Here is a 24,062-nt window from a genome sequence, read left to right on the forward strand (position 1 = left end):
AGCAAATATGAAGCAGACCCTAGATCGTGATACAGTCCAAAGATGTAAATTATTGTAAATCATCACTGTTGTTCAGAATTTCACACAGTCACTTGTGCCAATTTTGTTCACTTTTCCACAGACACAATAATAAACTAAAGAGAAGAGGCAAAAGAGGGGAAAAACCTGAATTGCAGAGCAGAAATAGAGTTCTGCTCTACATATGCTTTTACTGTACAGGAGTTTGGGCTCCTTCAGCATTTGTACTCTCTCCAAATCCCCATGAGTCACAAAATTAAAAGGCTATATCCTTCTGGATGCCAGGAAGGGCCTTACCACAGACCTTTTGTCAAAAGAAAAAAAAAAGGAAAAAAGAAAGAAAAAGAAAAGGAAAAAAACCACAGTGGTAGGCAGTCCCATTTTACTTTGAGTACTGTGAGGTCACAAACCACATGATTCTGTCTCTCCAGTAATAGTGCTTGCAAAAAAAAAGGAGTTTTAAAGCTTTTGCTTTTTTGGATTGTGTGAATGCTTCATTCGCCTCACAAACAACCACAGAACCACAAGTGCGGTGCAAACTTTCTCCAAGAGGACAGCAAGAAGGCTCTGGCTTTTAAATGGTTAATCTCCGCAGGTCACTACCAGCCACCGAGACCAACAGAGTCAGTGAGTGCTCTCTAACCACAGTCTATGCAGTAATAGTAGGTCCTTCAAATATTTGCTCATTCTCTTTTTTGTTTTGTTTCTTTGCTTTTCACATATTACCAGCTACATAATTTCTTGACAGAAAAAAAACAAATATAAAATCTATGCACTCCAGGCATACTGTAAAACTAAAACAAGGTTTGGCTATGGTTTGTATTTTCAGTTTAAGGCTGCCAGCAGTATTTACACCAGAGGGTACAAATCCTATCTGAAAAAAAAGAGGGACTATGGCATCAAACAGCCTCTTCAGCACTGTAACACCATGTCAGCAAAACTTCTTTTGGGGTAAGTGTTAACAATATTTTTAAGTTCTAAAAGTAATTTTGCTTGTCGTCAAAATATGAACCTGTTAAGTAGAAAGATCTTGCTTTTCAAATAAGAAATTTGGTTTCAGAGATAATATATTAGGATACAAAAAACAAGTAGCTATGAAATGTAGTTTGTTACATGGAAAGCTCGAAAAAAAAATCACTGTAAGTTTTTTCATTTAGCAATAGGCATACTCCATTTGTCACTTATCTAATTCACTGAATAACAACTGAAGCTAGAAGATGGAAAGCTCCTTAGAACAAGATGAAAAGTTGTCTAGAGCTACTGAATTAAAAAAAAAAGATAAAACACTGGAACACTTACCTATTACCTACAGCATTTAACTAAGATTAATTCCTAACACTAGTAGGATAATCAGAGGAGTATGAATTATCTGACTTCTGACAAAATCTAATATTTGATAAAATTTTAAAAGAAATGCAATTCTGGCAAAAATATTCTGCTAATGCATGATATAAAACTTTCACATTTATAATATACTTTAAACATGGAACAAACTCCTGCTTTACATTTAGCAGTTTAGTTAGCATCATTAATCTGCATTCATCCTTTCACAAAAATGCCTCTGAAAATATTGACAATGATACTCTCTAGTTTTATATAAGAATAATCAAAGCATGTATATAGTCTAGAATACTGCATAAAAATAATGGGGATGTATGATTGTAAAGGAAAAACCATACAAAATAATGCTTGAACTGTAGTAGCAGTTTTAAGAGCTCTGTATAACAGAATGTCGCTAAATATTGGCTTAGATATTCAGAACAGTAAACACAGATGTCTTTTAAAAAAACTCTCCATGCAAACATGTAAATAATTCTCTACATGTTTAACTCTCCACATACATGCACTATATACAAAGTATATTGGTATTTACAAAAGGCAACCAACTTTACTGAACACTATCTTAAAAATCTTAAATTCTCAGATCTGTCAAAGTGATTATCTTTTATTCTCAAGTAAAATAAAGTGTCATAAGGATTACATTGAAAATTGTGATAATAATATATCATTTAAGTAGTTCATATAACTGGATAGGCTCAACTTTAAGACATGGTAAAATGTCAATTCCTTATTAACATTTAATTATAATCAGACATGATGAGAGATTATAAAATCTACAAATTATTTCATCTGACAGTCTGATAAAATATCTAAACACTTACAAGATTTTCTTTATGGTGTCCATGATGTTCCAACTAAGAAGAGTTTACAATTGGGTTCCCTCCCTCCCCCCTCCCCCAGCTCAATCTTTGAAAATGAAGAAAGGAAAGATACTAGAAATCTTTTTACTGTGTATTCCTGGATTAGCTTTGCTTTGTAACATAACTAATGATTGGAGTTTCCTTCACTCCTCCTACTTCACACATTTTAACTGGCTACTACTTAAGAATCAGTCCTGGTGTAGGTCAGGAAGTGATAAATAAAACGCTTAAAAAAAAAAAAAAAAAAACTTGATCTTAAAAAATAAGGAAAATAATTTTATGTTTCAAAAAATTTTTTGAGTTGTGGCATGATTCATGTCTATAAGGAAATTTACTGAGTCACAATATATAAAATCTCACAATGATGATACAGGAAATAAAGCTTTGAAATGTTGAGAAACTAACATTTCCATAACAGAAAACTCTTATAATAATGAATGTTTAAAAAGTCAGAGTGATCATATTTATCCTCAGGTTCATAGGAGGGAATATGAATGGGAACTTTTCCTGTTATTAATTCCAAAACAGATCAATAAATATTTACTTGGTCAAAATAACAATATTGCTTCATACACCTATTTTAAGTACCACTTTTTAAAGTTGTAATGTTGTAAACATTATCCTAATTCTATTTTGTGTAACACTTTAATATTGACAGCATCTAAAGATTTTACCAAAAAAAAAAAAAAAAAGTAGGCATGTATTATGTCATTTGAAAATTAGGGAAAAAAAAGAGTTGGCGGTTTTTATTGGGTTTTATTTTAACTGAAAGACAAATCAAGTCCTTTGTCCATCCTTTTGTTCACCATTTGAGGCAATAATTATATCCTCATCTTATTTCAAGTATATACTCAATACTTTCAAAACAATGAAAGTAAAAGATAAAGGTACCATTGGATTACTTAGAGGATCACACACACACACACACACACACACACACACACACACACACACGTGTGTGTGTGTATGTATATGTGTGTGTGTATATATATATATATATTAGGATTAGAAGGGATTAAATGTTATAAACAAGTTCTCCTTCATAGTCTATAGCTTGGCTTTGTTTTGTTTTCAGCTATAGGATTTTTTTTTTATTTTCCAATGAGTTAATATTCCAGAAGAATTATTGAAGGTTGGATATAAATGTAAATGAGGCAATTGTGTGTGTGTGTGTGTGTGTGTGTGTGTGTGTATCAAGAATTATATGCGCTAGCTTAGTAAAGAAAGTATTTCATCCTCTTTTCAAGACGTACAATACCACAGGCCTAATCAGTTGACTCATTTCAAGTTTTAAAAGTTGCACAGTGTTTTCAGGTTGGATAGTACTACCCTTTCAGATAACTGGAAGTATGCCATTTATTTCAAATTTAGTCCAGAACTTCATTATTCAAAATCTATCAGCTACTTACAAGAAACATAAATTCAATAGCTAACTTGAACAATGTTGATAGAAGATTAAATGCAATACTTCTAATGCATAACATTTCCAAAAAGAAGCTCTTTAAAAGATTAAAAGATTATATATATATTTTTTAACTGATTATAATTGGACTAAAGGAAGCAAACACTAATTTCCAAAATAACTATAACAGTCCATCTTCTGCTATATACTAAATAACTTTTTAGTTTAAAATTTTAGCAGCTAACAAGTTTCCTAGCTTTCATGATAATTAAAATATTACATTTCAAAATTCAGAGGAAAAAAGTGAAAATGTGAATATGCATGTTCATGGTCTAGTAAGATGGGGAAAATAGCTTATTAATACAATTCCCAGGAGGTTACACTATAAAGTATTTTAATCGTAACAATTAAACTAAATTTTATAAATTCATATATTTATAAAAGATCTTGCTAGATATAGTTTAAAAGGCAATCTTCTATTTTCTTCACCTTAGTATGTAACTTATGATAGTCTCTAACATACATGAAAAAAGGCAAAAAATATTCATGATTACATCATAATACATGATAACTGTTTTTAAAAAGACAAAATACTGATCTATTCAAGTTTTTCCTTTGAGCTAATCACTGATGGTCTGACTTGTTTAAATCAGTCATGCTAAAATAAAATTCAGTAAGATAGAAAATGTTCCAGTTAGTTAAAAGAACACTGAAATATTTGATGGTTAAATAAACTGCAGAGAAAAAAAAAACTAACTTATTAGAGGCACTAAGATTTTATCAAACACATAGGATTAATCTTTATTGAATAGAACCATTCACAAATCAAAACTCACTACACTTCAATTCTTTCAAGCAGCGCTAATCAATTACAAACCTTTTCTAGTGCTTGAAAATTCATGTGCTTTTAATTTTGTACACTGGTGGTCTAAAATATAGTATTGGGGCTGAGCTAATGTATCACAACTTTTCTTTTTTCAATAAATATCCATCTAGAGGTTTTCTTAAAAAGGGCTGCTCATATGAAAACTGTGGTAATATTTTTATACTGTACCTCTTTGTTGAAGCAAAAGGTTAGGGGTTACCTAAATACCTCAACTGTATATACAAAAAAAGGAAAAGGTAAGTATTCACATGAAAAATCCAATGGGACTGGATTATTTATTTTTGCATTTCCTATGATTAATGATGCACCAGTGCATACTTGAAAACAGAAGTCAAAACAGGGTAACACCTCAAATTCCTTGCCAAACTGTACAAATATGAAGCTTCCGTGCTGCACTAACTTGTGTAGCAGAAATTGAAATTCAATGACTAAATAACAAAATAATGCAAAATTTCTTTTAAAGCTATGAGATTTCATGTGGTTTTAACCAATTAGTTGAAACAATTAGTTTCAAGGAGCAACATTGATAAAAATAGCCTTTGAAATAAATGTATTTATTAGACAAGCTGAATTATATATTAAACATATATAATTCATTTGTCTCACTTTTGTTAAAGAGTCAAATTCCCAAGGACCCAAGTAAACAATGTCAAAAACTATTTTCTGGGAGCAGTGACATTTTAAAACTTCTTTTTAAAAAAAATATAAACACAATTCTAAGTAGTAAAGATATAAAATATATTATTGTGTCAGCAATACTATACCTATTTAGCCTGTGCTTTATGATAGGAATTTTAAATTCACTATTCTTTCCTCCTACAGCAATTAATATTATAGCATTTCCTATGGATATGATTCTTCACCCTTCCTAATAAGCAACCAAATGCACATCAGCAAGAATTACAACATACACAAAAAAATTTTTTTAAGTATTTAAATGCCTCAGGGGTGTAAACTTAAAATATCAAATAATTCAGATTTTATGGAAAACACAAATCCTATAAAAAGGAAGTTTCTTTCATATACTGAAAATATTTATAACTTGATATATTCTGTTATAATTTGAAAAACAGATTATGGACTTCAATTGGCCTAGGAGGAATTAAAACTTGCTTTATTATGATAGATGCAATACAATATGAAACATAATAAGGAAACACTATTCCATATGAATTTCATCAAGCTTAAGGAAATCAACGATTTTTGTCCCCTCAAGAGCAAATACCCACAAAATAAACCATATATACGCCATCATTATCATCTGATTCTTTAAAAAAAAAAATTAAGAGAGAATAGTTATTTATTTTAATACTGTGTAGAATATTTAATATTCTTTTTTTCTTTATACTGCTTACACTGAAGGATGAGGAAGTGAAGGATAGGGTGGTAGAAGAAATTTAAGCAGGATATCAAATACTTCAAGTATTCATTTCCAATGAAGATATTAAAATTACCTTTCATAAAAGTATTCTCTTTTTACAAATAAGTGTTATCACTTAATATATTTTGAAGTATATGCCTATACACATGCATTTTTAAATGAGTTGAAATATACTTACTACTGTTTATTTGACTATTCAATTTTTTAAATGGTTATTTACCCAGCAGTTTCCAATACTGTATATCATTTTAAATTCTCGTTACCACAAGTAGTTAACTTCCCTCATACAACCAAATATCTTACCTATGATAGTAGCTGTTTCAAAGAGACAACCAACACAGTAATTTATTTTGGCAAGATGATTTTGACATTTAAATTATGCCAAATAAACTTTTAAGCAACAACTTCAGATGTTTGTGTCTTTTAGATATGTAGATTTAAAAGTAACTATACTTAACATCAAGTTTTAAGTATCCTTTATAGTACTCTGACTTGAAAAATTTCCCAAGATACAATTATTCTATTAAAAAAGGTATTTATGAATATTTTGGCCAAAATTTTAAAGGCTATCTTATCTCTAATAGGTATTTGTGTTTATTTGATATGCAGCAGTTCTGAACTTAACAATAATCTTTAACTTCAAGAGAAAAAACCTTTTTCTTACAAAAAATTTCTTCTTAAACTTAGTGAAATGAAAATCCTTTTTTTTTCAGTTAGAACATTGTTAGTATTTTTTAAAAGCTAGTCTATTAGAACCATCCAACTAATCTCATCAAAATTTATTCATAGAAAAAGGAAAAGTCAAAAATTCAAGGTCTTGAGATAGATATTTACATTTTCTCCTGAATTTATGTGAACCATGAGTATATGCCAAACCATTGTTTACTTATCCTTTGTGGTTAGATACCCAACATCTAAATCCACTTTGTGGTTTGGTAAAAAAAGAAAGACAGAAAAATTGACAGCCATATAATGTTTTATTGTTTTCCAGGAAAAAAAAACTGCAAAAATCATAATGACAATCAATAGTAAAATCAACAAGAAGCACATACACTTTGTTTTGAAAAGACATATGATGTGAGGTTTTCTTGGATAAATGTAATATTAGTACATTGCCAACTTGAACTTGCTGTGTATCACTCTAGCTTAAAATTTTATTCATAGCTTAACACATGTATGTGGGCATGTGTATATATACATTTTATACATATTTACACACACACACACATATAAAATCTAAATTATATAAATTAACCATATCTTTGAGAACCATGAAAATATTCACTAGAAACTTAACTACGAAATATATTCTTTAACAAGTAAAATGATGAAATTCAATTGCATTATCTCCCCTCTAAGAGGCAGTAATGACAATATATTAAGGAAATCTTAGATAAAATAAGTTATTGTATTTGACAAAACAGATTATATAAGAATCTAATGAAAATGATTAATAATATTGGCCCTATGTTCCAACTTAGTTTGGTTTTTAACAGATATGTTTTCTATTTACATTCCTTCTATATATTTCTACACGAAACACCACAGGTTCCAGATACATGTCACAAAGAATTTGAAATTTATTTTTATATCCTGATGCCATGTGAAAATCTGTTTATATTTATACCTATATATGTGTCTCTCTAAATATGTATATATTGTTTGTTTTAACTACTAAAAAAAAAACCTTTATATTTCCTCTAATCACCTGAAATCTCCCAAATGAATCAAGTCTTTCAAGAATATCTACTTTAAAATGAGCATATTAAATAAGAATAAGTTAAATATACATAGTGCTGTAAAATTTGAAAATTACTTTATATATTTCATCTGAGCCTCATAATAGGTACTACTTACACGGAACACAGAGTCTCTGAGTCTTAGTTTCTTCAATGGTAAAATGTACAAAACAAAATTTATAATATATGCTCCTCAGGGTTATTGGGAAGCTCAAATGAGATAATGCATATAAAATTTTAAAGTCCTCCATAGATGTCAATTATTATTAACTCCCTTTTACAGATGAGGAATAGGCTGGTCACACAGCAAACTAGTGTTTAAGATAAAGTTCCAACTCAGATCATCCTGACTATAGTTCTAAAAGGCTAACTACTCTATAATTCAGCACGTAAAAACATGAACACATGCTAGAACCGATACACACATTAGTAAACTCAGGTTTTAAATTTTTACTGCACTGTGCATGGTAGCCAATTCAACAAAATATCTCAATGCATTATGAAAAAGCATATGTAGCTTTTATTTAATTTTGAAGTAATTTGTTCCTAGAAAATGGCTTCTTTGATGTCCAGAACTCAACAAATTTCTTTCATCAGTTTAAATAACTACATTATAAAAATGGTTTCATGTAAAAACTCCTTAAGAAATAGCAAAAATATTATGGGGAAAGAGTAAAATTTCAGTTTTATTTCATAAGCATGTATCTCAACTATAAATCTACTAGTAATATGTTAACTTTTATCTTGATAATCTAAATTTTTGAAAAAAGGCTTTCCTAAAAAAGTAACAATTGCAATAGTGTGACATATCATCCCTACTGTATTGAATGTTAAAGGACTTAAATATCCATCATTGAAATATGAAATTTTTAAAGATTTTTCCATGAGGAAATGACTTAAAAATAGCAATTTCCTAATAGTAAAAATGCTATTTACTTTACAAAAGAAAGTACTCTCAAGTTATTCTTAAATTTCTATTAACTTTCCACTCATAGTTTTCAAAATAAGTTCATATAAAAGGCATACAAATTTTCTAAGTTGTATGCATGTGCACACACACACACACACACACACACACACACACACACATTCTCTTTCTTTCTCCTATTCATAACACTTAATACTACCTTTCTAAACTGTCTTGTAGCATGACTTGTTAACATTATTATTCTATAAAGATGGCTAGAACAAACAGAAATATTCACATTTTCCCAGCTTTTAAAGCTAAGTCCAGCTATTTAAAAATTTAGAAGACATGGACTAATACTTTTAATGACATGTTTATTGATAACATCAACTTAATTTAAAAATGTCAATCATAGCTTGATAGGGTAAATCAGGGGAGCTCATTAAACTTCTTTGCATAGAGTAGGTGCTAAGCAAGTGTTAGCATACTTTAATATTAAAAGGAAAATAATGTTCTTTATATTCACAAAAGCAAACTCAAGTTTTAAAAGACCAAAAAAAAAAAAAACAAAAACAAAACAAGCCCTACTTGTTGCCTTTAATATGACTACATAAAAAAGATAAATTGATATTTCTAATCATTTTTCAAATATTCTGGAAAACATGTAGTCACATAGTTGCATAATGATTATGAATTGGACTGAAATTTCTGTTTTCATTTTTTCCATAAATTATTTTGTCTGATTTTTTATACAGTAGTCTATATGTATAAAGCAATGTACTTTTAATTAATATTATTCTTAAAATAAAAATCTAAGTTTATGTTATTATGAATGTTTAAAAGTTCAAATAGAAATTATATCTGTATATATGCAAAAATACCTTATGAGGAAATAATTTAATCCTATTCACTAGTTTCTATCATTAAAATACTAAATATTAAAGAAATTGTGTTTCTATTAATATGATTTTTGTGTGTACAATAAAATGTGGTATAAAGTAAAGTTTACTTTTTTAAGGATCAACAGTCAAAACATTATTAAGGTATATAAAATATATATAAGGTATTCCAATGCACAATAAAAGACTTTCTTACTATAACTAATTGAAAATAAGTCTAATATCAAAAAATGATTAACTCATTGAGTTTTTAGAATTAGAAATTATAAATAATCATCACTAGTAGTTATTACCCCTACTTATTACTCCTACTTTAAGTTCTAAAATTGTTTTATCTTAAAATTCTGCTTCCTACACATCTTAGAAATAAATCCATTAATACTAATAATAATAATTATTAGCTAGAATAGAGGATAATATTTTTAAACAGTTAATTCTAAAATAGGTTAGTCTTAACATGATCATATGCATAAAAAATCAACAGGAAAACACTGAAGTGTATCTGAAAACCAAATACATAAAATGGAGCTTTAGTATTGCAAGAAGAACATTCAGCAGCTGCTTCTATGCAAGATATATTTTAAGTGCATACAGACACAAATTTTTCCAACAAACCTACAAAACCAAACTTTGAAATTTTCATGCTGGCCTTTTTAGCTTCTCAAAACAACAAAATGTTCATCTCTGAATGGCTACTGCATTTTCTTATATACCCATAAGACTAAAAATATCTAAACTCCTAAATTGGGCTGCTGTGAAATTACATACTTGATTAATTTTTAAAATTACCACTCATTCAAAATTGGCTTCAAAATCTTATGTATTACATCTTGTCCTGTACATACCTGCTTCTTATCAATTATAGAAGATTCTTCAGCATTTTGGTAACCAAAAAAAAAAAAAATCCTTAAATGACTTACTAGGAATACAAAACATAACATAAAAGAGATAAGATGTACAAGGATGTTTTGAAATTTTCTAGAAGCCGAGAAAAATCTGCCTGACTTTTTCTTTTTGACTGATAGCATCTTCTAGAATGTCTGCATGAAGCAAGCAGGATTTAGTTAGCTCTGTTTTCTGCGCCATAATGATCCGATCCAGAAACTCAAGGGTACCTAAAACAACGGGCTACCTGTTCTAACCACGCTTAGGAATGTGGCCAAATCATTTTTATTGATTTAACCTTTATAGGAATGCTACATATCCTCAGAGCAAAACATTTCTAATGTATTTATAATATGATACACTTCTAAAAAGCCATGAAAAAAAAAAAGACTAATAACAAATACACTCCCTCTAGCTCTGGTTTTTTTGTTTTCATTTTGTTTTTTAAGAGTACCAACTGACTATACTACTCAATGATTCTATTTGTGAAAACTCAGTTTAAACCGTACAGGTATGATTGGAACTAAAATGCATTCAGAAATATGTATTTAAATATATCCTAGCTTTAAGAAAAGTATGACAATGCCTACACCTTCAACACCAACTATTCCTTTCATATTTGAGTTAGATATAATCATGTAACTTAGAAACATATCAGGATTAAATTTATAGAATTTACAGCCCTTCCTGAAAAAACTAAACAGCATTCTAACTGCATTTAGAGAACTTACAGAGAAAGTTTTGTATAGCATATCTCTTTAGTTTTCTGCAAGTAGTACATTTCAAATTACTTCAGCAGCTAATGCTGACATTACTTATATTTGCCAAACAATAATTCACAATATTATGCTTCCTTACATTATGGCTCAATGTTAGTTAATTTGAACCTCACCTCTAAAAAGGCTATACTTTCATTGCAGAATGTTCTCTCAAATATGGCAAACAACTCTTGAGCATTTCCAGATGTATTACTCAAAGAAGGGTAAAAATCAAAAGCAAATCTTCTCATAGGATGCTGAAATTGTTAATAAAAAGTTTAATAGAATAAGACTGTACTTACTATTTAATACTTAAAATATGACCACATAAACTTGAAATAGGAGCTCAGTACAGTCCATTTCAAATTAAGAAGACTGTGCTAGCTACAAGGACACAGATTTCAAGTAATTATGAATAGTTAAAATTACTTTTTTCTAAACTGATGGATTGTTAGGACCTATTGCAAATGAGAACTGCAAATTTATAACAAATAAATTATACCAAAATGATAAAATTCATTATATTGGAGGTTTGAAAATATAACTAGAACATAAAAAATTTTGCCCTTTGCTTTTAAAAAAGGTACTTTTTTTCCTCCGGCTTGATACAAATTTTAGTTCAAATGAAATATCTGAATGCTAATGATTATCAAATATTTATTAACCATCCAATTTAGCTAAAAATTATATAAAGCAATTAGGCATCACTTGTGAGAGTTAAAAATATATAAAATCAAAAATTAAGAGAAAATACAGAAATAGAAAAAATATAAATTAGTAAGTTATACTGTAAAAGTTTTTTGCTTTAGCAGGCTTGGATTTTTTTTAAAAGGAAAACTAAACTTTCTTTTCCCACTAAATTAATGAAGATAAGATTAAATTTAATTTAACATTTAAAATTAAGAGTATTGGTTCAAAATTTTCAGTATTACCTTTTATATTTCAATAATGTTTCTAGAATAACAGAATAACACAACTAATATGTAATTCTTTATTAAGTCTAGCATTCTTAATCTCTTGCCAAAATGGCAATAACAATTTACATTTATGATGATGCTTTTAAGATTTACAATGCCCTTTCCTTACAAAACCTTTTAAGGTAGCCTAACTATTGTTATCTCCTTTTATGGATAAACAGTAAGAAAGGTTTAATAATTTCCCTATGGTCATAGTGTTAAGAAGTATCAGTCAGTAGTCAAACCCAGGTCTTCTGACCCAAGTCCACTACAATTTTTTCTAGATCATTATCACTTGAACTTGACCTAGAAACCATAACACACACACACACACACACACACACACACACACACACACACACACAAGCACAGTCAGTCACAGACATAGGCACATATACCCCACAGGTGTTCAAAACTAAAATCATCTTTACTTCCCTCTTCTCAATTTCCAAATTACTGTTACAACAGGAATTACTGTTCCATACTCTCAGTCATTCATTCTCACAATCTACTTATCATCTCAATTACTCATTCTCTCTCATTGCCCACTCCGGCTCCCATATCTCATCAAATCAGTTTTCAAGGCTTGTTGATTATACCTTCAAAATACCTCTTAAACATAAGTCCTTGTTTACTTTGACTGTTTCACTTTGGTTGAGGCCCTCATCATCTCACAGCTTTATTGTAATAGCCTACTGCTTGGTCTGTATCACAAGTCTCTCCTCATTCCAGTTCATCAGATGTTAAAGAGACCATGTCACTTCTCTAGTTAGTACGAGTGGTTCTCTTCGTGATAAATATAAAATCCCATTTGGCTTTTAAAGGCCTTTACAATCAGGTACCTTCCTACATTTCCAATCTTTTTACACTTTCTTCCACATATTCTGCAATCTCAAGATTGCTGACTGAACTTTTCCTATGAAACTTCAACTTCCAATTTTTTCTAGTTTTTCACCGTTTCTGTATTTCTCTTTGTCCTCCTCAACTTTCTCTAGGCTTCTTCCTTGCTAGGCTTCTTTCAGATACCAGATAAAATCCCACCCTGTAAAAGAAGTTTTTCCCAATTGTTCTTTAATGCTAGTATTTTCTCCCAGTTCGTTATCTCCAATTCATGCTATATTTATAAATTTTGGCAGATTGTCTACCTCCATCCATGACAACAGGACCTATTATTTTGTCTTTCTTTGTATCCCCAACTCTTAGCAGGGTGCTTAGTACATATTAGATGATTTAAAAAATACTTAATTTTAAAAAAACCTAAGTCACAAAAAGTGAAGAAATATATCCCATTTTTAATTTAATGAGCTATTGTGATCTGATATAGCCAACTCTTATTTATTTCTGACAGTAAGGAAGAAAGAGAATAGAAAAATGAGATTTTTTTCCATATTTTTCTTCCACTAAACATCGGCAAGAACTATTTCTAAGGGATAAATATTTTAGGGTTTCACTTCTTTTCTCCCTCTCTCCTTAGTGACATGGCCAAATGAAAAGAATTAGAAAAGAGAAGCAGGAGAGATAGACAATCCAACAAGAAGAGAAACACCTGTATGAAAAGCAAACAATTTTTTAAAAAATTCAATATATATCTTTTAAGAAATATCTACAGCTGTATTATCTATCCAAAATAAGTCTGCACATCATAACTATCTAAAAATTAACTTGAATATTTCATGCTTTTAAATATCCTGCCTGTCACATAAGTAACTGCTAAAATTCTTCTAAATTAATAGAATATGATGATTTATGGTCCATTATAAATTGTCGTGAAATAATTATAAGTAGCTTCCAAATATGTTTTCATAGTTCTATTTTTTTCTATAAACTTAAGTTAGTTTTTTATGCATTAGTGAATATTAAACTAACACATTTATTAAAGTAAATATCTAACTATAAAAAATAATTACCATTTCCATTCTCTTGTTATCTTCCTTTCCCTCTCCCACTGGCAAATTCTTGACTATAACAGTCTTATGATCAAAATTAGCACTCAACCAATGCTAAAATGCCCAATGTTACTTGATTCTGTGTTTACTTTTGTATATTAAAAATAATTCTTGCCAAAATATGAAAAAATAAATGTGTTGAGGTGAAAAGGAATTTAGAACTGATTGTATGGGCCAGACATAAAGAATGATTATTTTTAAAAAATAATGCCTACGAGGCAGAAGATGTCCATTGAATCCTCCACTTTCCCTCCCACCAATAATCTGAGCTTGGTCTATGATGTAACATTTCCATCAATAACATAAAAGAAAGGATAGTTGGTTCATCAAATTTATAGATGGCACAAATCTGGTAGAGATATCTTAACACAGTGTATGACTCAATCCAAAAGGTTACTAACAATAAAGCCCTGAACTGAATCTAATAAAAATTAAATTAGATGAGGAAAAAACATAAAGCCTTATTCTTGAGTACAAAAAAAAGTAAACTTAAAAGTCCAAATTGGGGGAAGTCATTGTTAAATAGCATTTGTTCTTTAGGGAAAAAAAAAAAGATCCAAGGATTTTAGTGGACTACAAGCCCAACATTAATCAGTAGTGCGATGTGGCAGCTAAAAAGCTACTGTAAAGTTGTGCTACAGGGAACAACATAGTTTCCAGTAATAAGGAGATGACATCCTTACAGGACTTTGTCTTTGTTAGGCCTCACCTAGGGTATTTTGTTCAGGTCTGAGTATAAAGATAACAGTAAGCTGGAGAAATGTCCAGAGAAGGGACAACCAGAATGAATGGCCTTGAGTCCAGTCATGTCATATCCTTGGTTAAGTAACTGAGCATATTTAGTTTGGAGAAGAAAAGACTTAGGGGAAACAAGACAGTTATCCTCATGGAACCACACTAGTTTCCTTTTGCCCAAATTCACAGAAATAAGAGCAACAAATTTAAGTTGCAGAGGAGTAAATATAGGCTCAATTTCAAGAAAAACTTTTCAACACTGAAAGCTGTTCAAAAGTGAAATGGGCTGCCTAGAGAAGTGATGGGTTCCCCTTGTTGGAGGTCTTCAAGCAAGGATAAAGTAACTATTTGTTGAGTATAATTCGAGCAGAGATTCCTTCTTGTACATGGAATGGACTAAAGCATCATTAAGATGTCTGCTGACTCTCAAATTTTCTTATTCCACTGTATGGCTACTTGTTGTTAATAAGCAATAAAATCTTCAAGAAAAAAGATCAAAAGGAACATATGATGAATCTGTAAGCCTACAATATATCAAGGAAAGAGAAAAGTCTTGATAATGAAAAGATAATAGGAAAGCCAGTTCATAAGGCCAAAAGAAGAAAAGAAAAAGAATAACTAGTAAACTGTTCCAGGGCTAATAAATATCCCCTATATACTTTCAGGTGTCCCAAGTTTAACACTATTCATCTTAGAACCTTGTAACCCCACTGAACAGCACAGTGATTGGCACAAAGTCATTATCAATGCTTGTCGAGTGATGAACTGACACACCTCTACTAACAGCTTCCATTCTTACTACTTATTCCAAAGTGTCCAATGCAAATCTTCACTCCTGAACTCCTATTCTTTAACTGCTTCTCCTCAGTCACTGTGGCCCTGTTCCAAACCACCATCAATGATTTGAATTGAAGGAGTCTTAATTCCTATTATAAAATAAGAAGATTAGAAAGAGGATTCCCCTGTGTTATTGTCACAAGCTCGAGTAGAGCTACACTTCTGATTTCCAACATTGCATTTCCCCCTAGCAAATTGTATATGTGGTGGTTCAGTTTTACAGGTTTTATTAATTCTATATTTCATGTATATTTTACATGAAATAGATTTTTATGGTTTGCTCTACACCAGTATACAGATCAGAATTACTATAGGAACATGAGTTCTCAATTCAAAACAATTAGCAAAAAAACTTTTAAAACAATCCATTCGTGAACTAGGACTACACAATAATATATTAAATAAGGAAATTCATAGGCAATATAGAATCTCTATGTAGATATATTCTAGTTACTGTATAACGAGTGATTTGAATTTAAAAGAATACACCTAAAATTTTATAACCATTGTCTCTTTCAAAGAAATCAACTTTTTGTTTACTGGCAGGACCAATATTATTTCATCAATAGAGAGATTCTTAGGATAAAGAAATATCCTCTACCAATGTAATTCATCAACTATTCTGAAAACTTCAATTCTTGAAGAATAGACAAGGTACTAAAGTTGTAATTTGCATAAGGGAAAACAATCAGATTAGAATCTGAACCTAAGTCATCCTGATTCCTAAGCCAATTATTCCATTCATAGGGACGTGGTACCTCTCTATAACTTAAGTTCCAGGAATGAAGCCACTAGTAAAAATGTTTCAAACTTCTCTTTCAGAGCTCCTTCTAACTGTTTATAACTCACATAGAGAAATCACTTTTCTTCATAGAAATACTCCATTTTTGTATAAAACTACCATTATCCAGTTTATCTCATCTTTTTCACCTACATCCAAATTACCTAGTTATTTTTTGAAACTTACTCTCAAAATATCTGACACCATTTAAAATTTTGTCTGTTTCAGGCTAAGAAGGCAATACCAAAGAAACTTCCAAAATGCTTTAACCAAAGGAAGCATTATTAGAATATAGGTTTACATCTATTCTAATATGTTACTATCCAAAGGTTACTACTTTAAAGGGCACAACTCATCTGAATGTACAAACTCTTATGTTAGTTTAAAACAAATCTAATCTACCACATTATTTTACTTGTATTTTATATATGTATATTTCTATGTATATGCATAAGCAAATGTAGTCAAATAAAAACAGATATTCACTAAAGATGTTAATGTATGTATGCTTATTATGTGTACAGAATATGTATTTATGTATACAACATGAACACACACATACGTATCTATATTTAGGAACATATTTTAGGTAAATATGTTAACTTAAAATAGAGATGTACATGCACACACCATCAAATTAATAAACAGAGAGATGATCTTTACATTTAAGTGAGACATGTAAGGATCTTAAAGAGAGAAAACAAGTTTTGAATGACATTATCCTCAAAGGAAGGATTATTAAGAGGCAAGAACTTATAAACAGGATCCAAGGAAAAGGGTTTTTTTTTGCTTTGCTTTCTTTTGAAATTGGAAGAGAACTCGTATGTCAGCTATTTACAATCATTTTGTTTTATAGATGAGAAACCTAAATCTCAGACAAATTAAATGATCTAGTCAAAGTCACATGCTACGGAGCAGAATCAGGCTTTGAGTCAAAGTTTCTAGTTCTCTTTCTACTTTAACATGCTCCCTCCCATACCCATCCACCTATCCCACTCCCCACCCCATATACACTCAGCCCTATATTTAACTAGGACCCACTGAAGTGATTTGAAATGGTAAGGGACCCTGTAATTCAAAACACTATGCATGTCACTACCAACTACAGTACAGATTGAAGAATGATTTGGAAATTAAATAATCTAGCCTGTCACTAAATTCACTTACATGATTAAGTGCACTGTTGATGTGGATAAACCAAAAGGAGTAAATACCAGGAAATGGAACACATACATACACACAATACACATACACCACACACACATACCACACACAACACATAACACACACATACACACACACACACACACACACACACACACATACACACAAACTACTTAATATAATAGGTGGGTAGTATATGGAAATTATTTTTTTAAAATTAAACAATATTTATTGAGAACTTAACCTGATTGGGGATGGTCAGAAGACTTGGATTCAATTCCTGCATCTGATGTTTACTGCTTATAAAACCTAGTTAGGCAAGTCACTTGGTCTTCTGAGCTGGAGGTCTGTCTTTAAGAGCACTGAACTGATCTCTTCTGAGGTCTTTTATTACTCACTATCTGTAATTTCTGATTCTATCCTGTGATTCTAAAATTCAAAAGAAAGTAGCAAAGCTTCCAGCAACCTTGGAAAAGCTGGGAAAGGATTTAAGTGGAAAGATTCTGTCTTAGTCATTAACATTAGCTTAAAAACATGGTATCATTTTAAAGGTATAGGGAACTTTTTCCATACCAGGGCTAAAAAGTAAGTAAAACAAAGACTTTCTTTGTGCCTCAAATTAAACTTTGAAATAGGAAACCATTTAAGTTATTTATTTTGAACTGATTTTCAAAGGGAGAAAAATGTTTTAAGCATTATTGGATATTTTACAATCACAGTTTCCTACTTTTGACTTTTCCTTCAATTACTAGAGACAAAGTAAATAATAGTACTTGGGTAGACAAATGTTAAATTTAGGAAACTATCATGCTTAAAACTTTATTCTAAGTTTGTTCCAGTTAAGAAAGATGAGGGCGCTTCACATGAAGCAGGACAGAACAGCAGAGAGGATCTGAGTTGGAGTAAGGGATATGTACTCAATTCTCAACTCTGATAACCAGTTGGGTGACCTCTTATACCTCAGCTTTCTCATATATAAAATGGAAACAACAATAAGTTGTTGTCAAAATATTTTGCAACCCCCCTCAATACTATATAAATAAGAACCAATTTTTATCAATAATATACTTGCTGTTAGCCCAATAATGAATTAATAAAAATCATACTTTCACTATTATGTTTTTTCATACTGATATCAGGGGAACAATTGATAGTTTTCTTTCAATCACACAAACAAGGATATTTTTCAATATCTCCCTCACCCTTACTCTTATATAATTATTCCCCATCCCTAAAATGGCACTTACCCTTTTCCCTAAATATAACAGCAATATTTTGCTATCAACTTACATGGTCAGAGTATCAAATTTAGAAATTTGATTATTACTACTGTTCCACCAGATTTGTTAAGAAAAATATAATTCAGGGCCTACAGGGCATTTACTAATCATTTATAATCAAAGAAAATCAAAGTGATTGATTTTAAGGCATTGGACTGATACACAATAGATTATTGGATTTTGGCATCATTCCGTTCTTTCTATAATCTGAAACAAACATATTTTTCCATTAATAGGGAATATGCTAATCTCCTTATACGCTAAACCTGCTAAAGCTGCACTGACCATGTTCTTTTTCTTTAGTTTTTCTTTATTTAAATTTCATGCTGAATTAGTTATTTTTAATTCTATTTTCTAATTTTCTCATGAATGACCAAAGTGCTTCTACTAATTTTAATCAAAAGATAATTCTTACAATGGAAAACACAATGGACTTAAAGTCAAAGGACAGAAATTCAAAGGCTACCTATCTCTGTCACATTCAACCTGTATGAATCACTTAACTCTTTGTTTATCTTTGCTTCCTTACCTGCAAGAATGGGTTCTTAACTTTTTTTTTTTTTTTTGTCTCAGAGATTAAGCATTCTGGTGAACCTCATGGACCCTCTTGTCAAAATAAGGTGTTTTAAGGATATAGGACTATATAGAAGGGAATTACAATATCCCTTCCATATTGTGAGGTTAGGGACACAGTGCTCCCACAATCTAGAAAAAAAAATTTTCCTCACTTCATACCCAAGAAGAAGTCTGAATTATTATGATATTGAAAGATAAAATATGTTGGTATTATACAACGAGATATATAGATATAGATATATAAAAATACATGCATATGTCTATGTTGTATATGTATATATGACTGTATGCATGTATAAACTTTTTCTGTGTCATCTGATGGCTTTGGTGAGTCATGTGTGGACCTGAAAAATTCCCCAAAAATTCTTATTTAATTTCTTACACTGACCTGTAATGTTTCAAGAATTATGAAATATGGGGAGTGTCACCATGTGGGAGGCATAACTATATATTCAAAAGGCCAATTTCCCAGATGCCAAGTTAAAAACCTCTGTTCATATGTAAATGAGGGATACCTCTGCCACTGCCCAATAATCATCAAAGTCAGGACTAGAAGCCAGACCAGCCATTTGTATCAAACAAAACTGTTTCTTTCTTGTTCTTTTCATCTAGGGTCTAGTGTTTCTATCTATTAAAAATTGTTTACAACATTATTAAATTTTAAAATATTTTTAAAGTATATTAAGAAATCTTTATCAATCATCTGGTCTCAATTATCATCAAAATAAAAATAACTTGTTTCTATAGTTTACAAAATGTTTTCCTTACAATACACACAATGTAAGTAGAGCAAATATTCTCCCTATTATACATATAAGACAGGTTAAACAATTTAACTATGATCATGCAGCTAATGGCGACATCACAACTTGAACTCCTGGAGTCTCATTCTAATCCAATATCCTTCTAATATGCTACTCTGCCTCAACTGTACTCATCTCTTTAAAGCAGATCTATGCTTTCATCTGTGTAGAAAATTCTCAGTGAAAAATTTCTTCTATCTTGACTTATTATGTGATATACAGGCTCACAAAACTGGCAGAGGTACTAACAGATTCAGTGATTTGCCCAAGAACATATGACCAGTATATATCAGAGGTGAAACTTGAATTCAAATTCAGAATCACAGGTTGAGTCTTTTACTTTAAGTGTTTCTGAATTTGATGGACAAATGTCTTTTGAACTTTTAAATTCAGAACTTAGTTACTTATTTTCTTTAAATCATACTGTGGAGTATTTGGGATTAATACAAACCAGTCATCTGCTACTAAATCAAGATACCATTAGACAATGTATTGTAGGGTTTGTATTCTTAAAATCATGGGTATCTTTCATGGCCCATCATCATCGTTTTATTTTAACATATTTTATATTTTATCACAGAAATTTTAATATTAGAGGTCAAACTTATCTAAAGAAGTCCCAAGTCAGACAAATTAAACATCTGGTTACAATATAAAAAAGGGCAAGCAAAAGAAATGGTTCCTTAACACATTGCTCCCTCATAAAAACCACATAATCAATTAAAGGCTGTCTGTCAATGTCATATATATATATATAATATATATAACACCTCCTGCATCTTCTTTTACATAAAAAGTCAGTTTTTTCAAAAATATTCATTTCAAGTAAAAGTCAAGGACGATTCAAAGCCATAGTTGTTAAACTTTCAAGAAACTCTATAAACCTTAAAGGGGAAAAAAATCAATCTAAACTTTTTTTTAAAGTAATTACAAAGGAATATTACCACTTTATAAAATGGGGGTATATTACATCAACATTCCAAATCCTAAAACTGCTATTAACCTGTGTAAAACTTCAACAAGAAATCGACAAGTCAACTGCAAAGAGGAGTATCTGGAGGAACTCACTAATTACAGAATAAGGCGAACTCTTCAGACTCAGCAGAGAATATCTTTCCAAATGATAAAGTGATAAATACCTTTGGCAAAAGTTAATTCCCCATCCCTATACCCCATTAGATAATCAAAAGAACTACTAAACAAAGGTACCTTTGAGACTGCATTTACCAATGAATTCTTTCTGATTTTAAAACATGCATAGGAGACATCTTGCTAGAAGAGACTAAATTTTGCTCTAAGTCAGATGTTTTTGTATTCTCAGATAATAAATACAGAGAATCTTTCAGAAAACTGTATATCAGTGACAATCTGGCTGGCTGCAGAAAATTTGCAAAAACCTTATTCTTTACTAGGTGGTACAGTTAATAAGAGTGTGAGATCTGAAATCAGGATGTTCTGAGTTCAAATGCTATCACAAATGATTACTAATCATTAACTTCAATCAGCTTCAGTTCTGTCACCTATGAAGTAGGAACAACAACAACAATACTAATAATAGCAGCATAATTTTTATAAAGAACTTAAACAGTTTCTGGACACATAGTAGGTACTTAATAAATTCTTATTCCATTCCTTTCCTTTCCTCATGTTTTCATAAAGATTTTATAAAGACTATAAAGAAAGAATGTGGATTTGGTGCTACTTATGTTCTCTTGATCACCTTTTCTGAGTAACAATGCCATTTGTGATTGAACTTGTGCCTTTCTGCAGCTTTTGACAGTCTTAATACCCTTAATTCCTTGAAAACCTCTTCTTTCTAGGATTTCATGGGACTGCTCTGTCCTAGAACTCCTATCTCTCTTACTGATTCTACTCTCTCCTTAGTTGGATCTTTATAACCTTCATACCCTGTAATGATGGAGTGTACTTTAAGGTTCTATTCAGGCCTTCCTTTTTTCTCCTTCCAAATTATTTTCACTTGGTGATCTCATCAGTTCCTATGGTTTCAATCATATCTATGCAGATGATTCTTAAGAAATACTTGTCTAAGCCCAGTTTTCTTTTCTGACCTTCAATCTCATATTTTCACAAACTAGATGTTATATAGCTGTATAATGACGTTAAACTCAACTTGTCTAATACCCAACTCATCTTCCCCACCCCAAACACTAGGCAGAGGGGACTCTGGCATACACAGTCTTCTACCACCAACTTCAATGTTTTTGAACTTCTATGGACTTCTCCATCATGCTCCATTCCCATGGGCTTTTACAACTTCCTTTTGTTCACTGCCTTCCCCCATGAAACTAAGCTTCTTGAAGCCCAGAGGCTGTTTTTATTTGTGTCCGTAGCCATAAAACTCAGCAGAGTGCTAGCATATATTAGGTGCTAAATATTTGTTGAAAAAATAATGATACTGGCTTCCTTGCTATCCTTTTATGCAATATTCTTGTCACTTTACTCTTAGCATTTCTGATGACTTGTCTCCCAAACTTACAATTTTACAACTCTCTCCCCTGGCTTCCATGGCTTCCTTCAAATCTCAACTAAAATTCTATCTTCTCCCAAGAAGTCTTTCTCAGTCCTACTTAATCTTAATGCTTCCTCTCTGAGAGTACTTCCCCTAAATTTGGCTTGTATGTATCTTGTATATATAATTGTTGGCATGTTGTCTACCTCATTAGACAATGAGCAAAGGCAAGGTCTTTTTTTTTTTTTTTTTTTTTTTTTTGCTTTTCCTTGTATAGCCACAGTGCTTGGAATAGTGTCTAGCACATTATGAGCATTTAAATGCTAATTTGCTGCTTTTTAAAAAATCATTCTGTATCTTCTCTTCCTTCTGATGTTTTGAAGATTAATTCCTTCCTCAATTCATTCAAAATCATGTTATCAGATTCTTCTCTGTGCCTTTATTATGATCTGTTTTTCCTATTATTATATATCAACCAAATATTAAGTTGTTGACCCAAATGTGGCAATTTCATTCTAGTCAAAGACAGAATACTTTGTTACAAATATGTTGATAGATATGTTTCATTTTTCACTTGCTGCTCTCCTTTATGTATGATCCGACTTGAATATTCTAACAACTTTTCTATAGATTCATTTTTTCTATTACAACTTTGCAGGTTTCTAAAGCAACTGGGTGTTCATCTTCTACCACCTTTCCCATATTTTATAAAACAGTTTGCATTCTACACTGGGATGTTCCTTATCTACCATGGCTGTTCTCTTAGAAAAAGAGCAAGTACTTGCTTACTGACTTGTTTTGTTGTGAAACTGACATCACTATTTCCTAGAGGCCTGGGTCAATGTCTTTTCTTCTATTTCCAATTTTTAAGCATGAATAGTTTGTTTGAATAATTCAAGCTAAAGTTGTTATAACTATCTATAACATTTTCTCATCTTTACCCTTTCTTTGAATTTGGTTGATTTTCACCTGATAAAATAAGTGAATGGTCTAACTGCACATACTAATAATTAAGCCTATTCAGAAATGAATTCCACATTGATAACCTCTGTAAAAATTCTACTATAATGGGATAGAATTGACTCTAGGTTCCCAAAACTATACTGGCAAACATACAAAGTATGGTTGTATGACACGGCATCTATAAATTAATTTAGTAGTTTTATTATTTCTAAAATATTAGAAGCGCCAAAACTATGAGCAGTTGTCTCTCCCATTATTTAAGTCTTTTTAACACAGGAAGGAGCAGCTAAATAGCATAGCAGAAAGGAGTTAGACTTGGAGTTAGGAAGAGCTGAGTTTGAATCTTGTCTCAGACATTAACTAGCTGAGTGACTCTGAGCAAGTTAACTAACCTCTATCTATCTCAGTTTGCTCATCTATAAAAGAGGGATAGTAGTACCTACTTCCCAGAATGTCTGGGAGGATTAAATGAGAA

The 24,062-nt window shown here is 30.9% G+C and overlaps 2 protein-coding genes across 4 annotated transcripts in view; one reads left to right on the forward strand and one right to left on the reverse strand.

Annotated features, from left to right (window-relative positions):
• SUPT3H (SPT3 homolog, SAGA and STAGA complex component) overlaps positions 1-24,062 on the reverse strand; it is a 589,460-nt gene that overhangs the window by 529,108 nt on the left and 36,290 nt on the right. The window lies entirely within an intron of this gene.
• The window catches only part of RUNX2 (RUNX family transcription factor 2), a 456,664-nt gene continuing 433,149 nt past the window's right edge, over positions 548-24,062 (forward strand). The window contains exons 1-2 of one of the 2 annotated variants that reach the window (XM_051997072.1): positions 548-645; positions 848-969. In XM_051997072.1, the coding sequence (XP_051853032.1) occupies positions 912-969 (58 nt within the window). In that variant the 5' untranslated portion in view covers positions 548-645; positions 848-911. Of the gene's footprint in view, positions 646-847; positions 970-24,062 lie in introns of those variants that run through there. The other variant, XM_051997071.1, reaches the window with a different exon arrangement.

The sequence above is a fragment of the Antechinus flavipes genome, chromosome 4 (assembly GCF_016432865.1).
Source record: "Antechinus flavipes isolate AdamAnt ecotype Samford, QLD, Australia chromosome 4, AdamAnt_v2, whole genome shotgun sequence".
Taxonomy (NCBI): domain Eukaryota; kingdom Metazoa; phylum Chordata; class Mammalia; order Dasyuromorphia; family Dasyuridae; genus Antechinus; species Antechinus flavipes.